At 41.6% G+C, this 6,000-nt stretch overlaps 1 protein-coding gene across 2 annotated transcripts in view; it reads left to right on the top strand.

Annotated features, from left to right (window-relative positions):
- The window catches only part of LOC139737402 (uncharacterized), a 63,563-nt gene extending 58,409 nt beyond the window's left edge, over positions 1-5,154 (top strand). For both annotated transcript variants that reach the window (XM_071648078.1, XM_071648079.1), the window contains exon 5: positions 2,000-5,154. In XM_071648078.1, coding sequence (XP_071504179.1) covers positions 2,000-3,795 — 1,796 coding nt within the window. In that variant the 3' untranslated portion in view covers positions 3,796-5,154. The remainder of the gene's footprint in view (positions 1-1,999) is intronic.
- Positions 5,155-6,000: the final 846 nt, after the last annotated feature.

Genomic DNA, 6,000 nt, shown 5'->3' on the forward strand with positions numbered 1-6,000 from the left:
GTTACTTAATACGCACAATTCATACTGATGCACTCAGACATGTGCATCATTTGTATACTACCCTCTTTGATCACCTACTTTTGCATCTCTGTTTCCATGTCAACTTCCTTAGATGAAGTAACTCATTTAGTCAGAAGTTGATGATGCTGTATTGAAATGCGGGAGTTGGTAGATGATTTTCCACACTCTTTGCCATTGATTCTAGGATAACAACCCCTGTGACGGCATAGTGCAGCTAAGGCTCCCAATTTTGTCCAATTAGCGTGGCAGATTTGATGATTGTAGTCTTGGGAGGACGTCAGAAAGATGTCCAGTTGGCGTACTCGTCCCCACACTTGTCCCAGCGTCAGTCATATCCTTGTTGCATTTGATTGGCTTCAGAGAGAGAAAAGCGCACGGCAGAAGCGGGACGCACAAGGGTGCAGGCCACACATTTTAATGAGCCTTGTCCACGTGTGCCACCGTAAATCATTGACTTGCTCTGACGTTATCTCATCTGTGTCATTGGATAGATCATATGTCCAACACTTTCTCTACTTTTTGTCATCTTCAGTTGCAACCTTATGAGGTGAAGGTATCAAAGCACTAGTGAAATTGTGGTTTTCAACTTGTGACATTTAAATGATACGAGTTCACTCTGTATTGGTGTGAATTGTTTTGAAGTTGTTAGCAGCTACATTTGTACAATAGTTAAAAAACTGGGTTTATTTTTTTCCATACTGACCAAGCTATTGCAGAGTGCCTTATAGATTGCAACATTGGACAACCATTGAAACATACACTGATGCAATGTATATCAGTGACACTTCCCAAATCAAAAAAAAAACAGGTGAATATCTAAAAAAAAATATCTGTCTTTGTAGGAAAAATTATTGCAAGGACATACTGAATTTGGTTAAGTCTTAATGCCAGGGTGCAATACAGGAATGCTTTTGGAAAATAACTCTGTTTTTCAAATCCATGTAACTTTTTATACTATTTTGTTATCCTGGACATGCAATGAGCAAAGTAGTTTAGAGGAAATCCACAAGCTTTGCTGTGATGCAAATTTTATGACAAATTTATAATTATTTTTCTTTCAAATGACTAGTTGCTATATTATTGTACAGGCATGACTTTTGTACACACACACACACACACACACACACACACACAAATGACAGAAACTTAAAATTTACATGAAAATGCAAGAGGGAACGCCACTTGATATTCAATCATCACACAATGCTAGCAACATGTGAGAAGAACAGAATCGCAACTGAAGCTTTCATTGTACCATGGCATTTGGTGATTTATCGATCGGTTCGGGTGGGTTTGTGCATTTAAGCAAAAATATGCAAACTTGGCATCCATCCTGTCGATGTGGCACATCAAGAGTTAAAGCCAGGTAAAAGATCAATCTGAAAAAATTTTGGCCATATGAATGCCAGCCAATTGTATCAGAAAATGACAGCTTCAAATGGGGGAAAAATGGTTCTATGTCACCAGTATTCTATCATCATCTGATCTCTACAGACATTGTAATCTTCTTATCTTGTAATAAAGCCCTAAAAAGTCTTGACTTCACCTCAAATGAATTCAGGAATAGATAGAGAAGCCATTTCCTTATTTAAAAGAAAAATAATAGAGATACCTACTCTTTAATGATCTTTTGAGGTAGGAAGCAAATCAGAAGTTCTATGGAAGCCATTTCATGGCCATACAGGACGATGACCATTTCAGGAACACACAATACATTGTATGCCAACTGGACTGATTCTCTGAAAATTAGGTCTTTTTCTCTCTCTTTTTTTTTTTTTTGGGGGGGGGGTTGTAAACGGAGAATGTGTTATTTTCGTGCTTGTATTTTCCATGTGTGTTGAGAGCATTCGTGGGAGTAAGAGAAGGTCAAGTCTGGAATATTGTCATTATGTATGAGAAATTATTTTATACATGTAGTTTTGTAGGAGACTGTGAAATAACTTCATGCCAATGTTGTGTCTTTTGTTCTCCTATGCAGCTAAGCAGAACAATGTTCCACACAGCAAACACAGCAGCAGTTCAGCATCAGATGAGGAAGACAAGTCCACAGCAAAGTCTGACAAAGGCAGCAGTAGCAGCAAGACCAGCGGTAAACTGCCCAAGGGACGAGTTCACCCATCCATCAAGACAGCTCATAACGGTGGGCTTCGGACTAGAGCAGTGAAGACCTTGCAGCGGCACACCACTGAGAGGGACTGGCTGCGAGAAAAGTTCCCAAACCGCAGAGAGCTACCGTGCAGGGAGGAGGCACGGGTCTTGCGGAAGTGCTACAGCTGCGAGGAGAGCGTTGTGCTGAGCGGGAAGCCCCGGACGTCCAAACTGCGATGCCAGTCGGACAGCAGCGTCCAGAAGCGCATGGTCAGCAGGAGCAGCAGTGTGGAAGAAGGGGAACAGGGCGGGACCATGTGGGACGGATTCCTGCAGGTCTTCCCTCCTCGATTTTCACCCATGTGCTCAGAGAGGAGCGAGGACGATGCGACAGTTACCGATGTTGGCAGTGTCTTTGGTGATGAGGAGGACGATGCAGAAGATGCCAAGAGCCACTGGTGCGTCATCAACAAGGATGGCTCAATGATCACCTATGACAATGGAAAGCGAGCAGTGAATTGTCGTGGAGTCAGGAGTAGAAAGAGTCGACCGCACTTGGTGCTGGATTGTTCAAACAGTTGTGACAGTATACTGCCACAGTCCAGGAGATCGCCCAAAAACATCTTCAAGCGATCATCTCTTCTTGTTAGTTCCCAGTCCCTGGATGAGAGGGACTTTGAGTCCCCTGGCTCACCCCTGTGTACTTTTCATAAATTTGGTGCTATGCGAAAGGGTGTCATGTCCCTCTCGCACAATTCAGAAAGTGCAATAGATGGCAAGAACCTTAAGGGCAGTAACCTGAAGGTCTCAGCCTGGGGCAGTGATACCTCAGGATTTGTCAGCAGTAACAGTGTCAATGGAGATTCTTCAGAAGCCACCAAGAAACTCCTCAAGGAGCGGAAGCAGCAAATGAAGCTCAATCTGCGATCAAGTAGTGCCAAAGATAAAAGCTTCAACTCTCTGAACGGTGTCTTCACAAGGTCCCTAGAGCTTTTGGGCAAGTCCGAAGCCAAAACAAACAAGAAACCAATCGTTGGCTTGAACTTCACAACAGCCAAAGGTGAGGTTTTCAAACCCTTTCGAAACCCAAGCCATTTCTCTGTATCTGGTTCCGAAAAAGACTTTGAGTCTTCGTTGGATTCCGTCTCCTCATCAGATGAAAGCCTCACCACCTACCCCATAAATCCGCTCAGGAGTAAGCCATCCAGCCAGGAGTCCTCACCCAAACTTGAGATGCCCGTAAGGTCTCACTCTCTGAGCACGCTGGAAAAGCTCAAGTCCAGAGACTCCAAGATCGCAGAGAGCCCGCTCTCACTCCCACCAAAGCCGTCCTCCCTCAGTCTTTCCCTCAATGAAAGCTGTTCTTTTGAGCCTTACGAGAAGAGTCCTCTGGGCCGTGCAGGAGACGGCCCAAGCAAGCGTCCATCTAGTAACCCTAACCTCAGTACTGTCCACCAGGAGAAGACCACCAGAGTCCATGCAGGGAGTGAAAGCAGAGATGGTGAGGCAAAGCCCAAGGACCCTGATGACGCTTCACTCTATCTAAGATACTACCACGTGTTTAAGGAAGGGGAGCTAACAGACCTGATAGAGAGGAACATTGACAACCTCCACATTGTGAAGAGCTACTATGACCATGCCAACTGGTGTGTTGTGGCTGAGAAGGTAGAGGTGTGGCATATATGATGGAACATGCATTCCACAAACTTTATTTTTTCCCATGATGTTTTTGTAAAGAGATGTCATTTTGACTAAAAGTGGTTATTTTTATCATCAACAAAGCAGATATTACTTTTTTTCCCCCAGATGAAGTGCCCTTGTTGAAATATGTGTATTCATCCATTCCAATTGCTCAAATGTGTTTATGTGTGAATATATCATATATGCTGTCATTACCAGTATTCCCTTGCATCAGTGGAATTGTCATATTGATCATGGTATTACGGAGTAGTTCTATCAATTCATTGTGAGATGTGGTCCGGAGATGGTGGACTCTACTCTCTCACAATATGTGTGTATCACAGGAGTGACTAGATATATTTCTGGCAGAGAAAAAAAAATGTCATATCTCACACAATTCAGTCATGAAATGCGTGCATTCAGTGATGAAGTTTTACAGTTTTGTCATGAATTTGTCAAAGATACTTGTCAGTATTGTCACAACACTGCAAAAGTCTCAAATGTAATAGGTGTTCATTGATGCTGGGCTGACAGAGGCTTGGCTTTGTGCATATTGCAGGTGTGAAACAGTCATAATGGCCGTGGTGAAAAACAGGTGATTATCTTACAGTGACAACAAGAAATTGAAGGGAATCATCTATTTGCATTCAAAATTGGAAGGCAGGTTGAATTGAAGTATCACACACACCACTGCAGTGCCTAGAGTTTGGGGTGTGTACAAACATTGGTATTCCTCTCAGAGGAGAATACACACTACAGATTACCCTACATAATGAAAGCAACACACTAGTGAGGATGTTGTCAACAAAAATTAGGAAAATAACAGTTCCTGTCCAAATTTGCTCCAACTTTTTTCAGCCGATATTGGCAATGCTGTCACTTTAATTCCACCAAAATCTTGCCTAATCACCTAACAATTTGCTGTGGCAACAACATCTCGATGAACAGAGGGATGTCAGGTGTAGCATACAAGTTCAAACGTAATCACTGAATCAATTTCAGAGGTACTGAGCACACCTGTACCGACGAATAATGTCTGTTTAACCACTGTTGTTTGATAAACTGTGTGAAGGAGACTCACACTCTGAAGCTACAGATAATCAACGTGTGTATTTTACCTCTGAGTTGCATCGCACTGAAGAGGAAACCCAGTACAGAATTAGCCCTTTCTCATGTTATACTGTGGTAGGCGTGATTACTTAGAATGAAGAATATTTAAATTTGTCCTGAGTGATATGTGGTAAGTGTGGGATGGTGGTTTTTTTGTGCAATACAGAAAGGTTGAGTGAGTACATGAGCATGTATGCAGTTAAGATAATTCTCTCTTGTATCTTCTCTCTCTCTCTATCTTTCTCTTTCTTCAGTTCTTGGCTTCTGCGGCTAGCACTGAGAAATTGCATTCGTACCACTGAACCACAAACTCAAGCTTGCTTAATTGAATTTCAGGCTTGTTTGTAATCGTTAGATGACGCAGCACTCAGTGTTGCAGAAACATTGCATTGATGATAGGGACATAAAAACCATACACCAACAATGTATCAAAATGTAGGTACATCAGATGACACCAGTATATCGCTGCATATTGTAGCGCAGCTCAGAGATGCAAGGTGTTTCAGCTCATCTTACGTTGTACTTCAGGCATGAAAGAAGTATATAAACTGATGCAGATATGATATACATTAAAGAGGAATGATTTGAGCATCATGATTTTGCAGTCTGAGGTAAATAACAAAAGCAAGAACAAGCAGAAGATTGGAGAGGGAATAAAAAAAAGGAAAGAGAAGATATAAAAGAACTTCAAGAAATCTAGCGCAGGGACATAAAACGAAGTGAACAAGCGACCTCAAACAGGCAAAGTAGGCAGAAGCCTCTAGGCATATTAGTGAAGAAGAGTTCATCCATCCACTGGGAGGATAATAATGCAGTTTTTAAGTTGTTCGTGCTGGAGGCTATTTCACTCGCGTTCATTCAACTATGCTCTCTCAACTTCAAATTGATGTCACTGACACTTCAGAGAAGAAAACTTTGAAAAACCAATATCAATTAAAAGAGAAAATAATGGTTTTTAATATGAAATATAAAGTAGAGTCCTCTGATGAATTATGTGATGTCACATAATATAAATATTTACATCTGCTTACAAATATGAAAAATTTATAAAACCATGGATATACTATACAATAAAGCGTGAATGCTTATGGCATTGTTTAA

The sequence above is a fragment of the Diadema antillarum genome, unplaced genomic scaffold (genome assembly GCF_040938485.1).
Source record: "Diadema antillarum isolate AM-2024a unplaced genomic scaffold, OU_Dant_1.0 seq00000692_RagTag, whole genome shotgun sequence".
Taxonomy (NCBI): Eukaryota; Metazoa; Echinodermata; class Echinoidea; order Diadematoida; family Diadematidae; genus Diadema; species Diadema antillarum.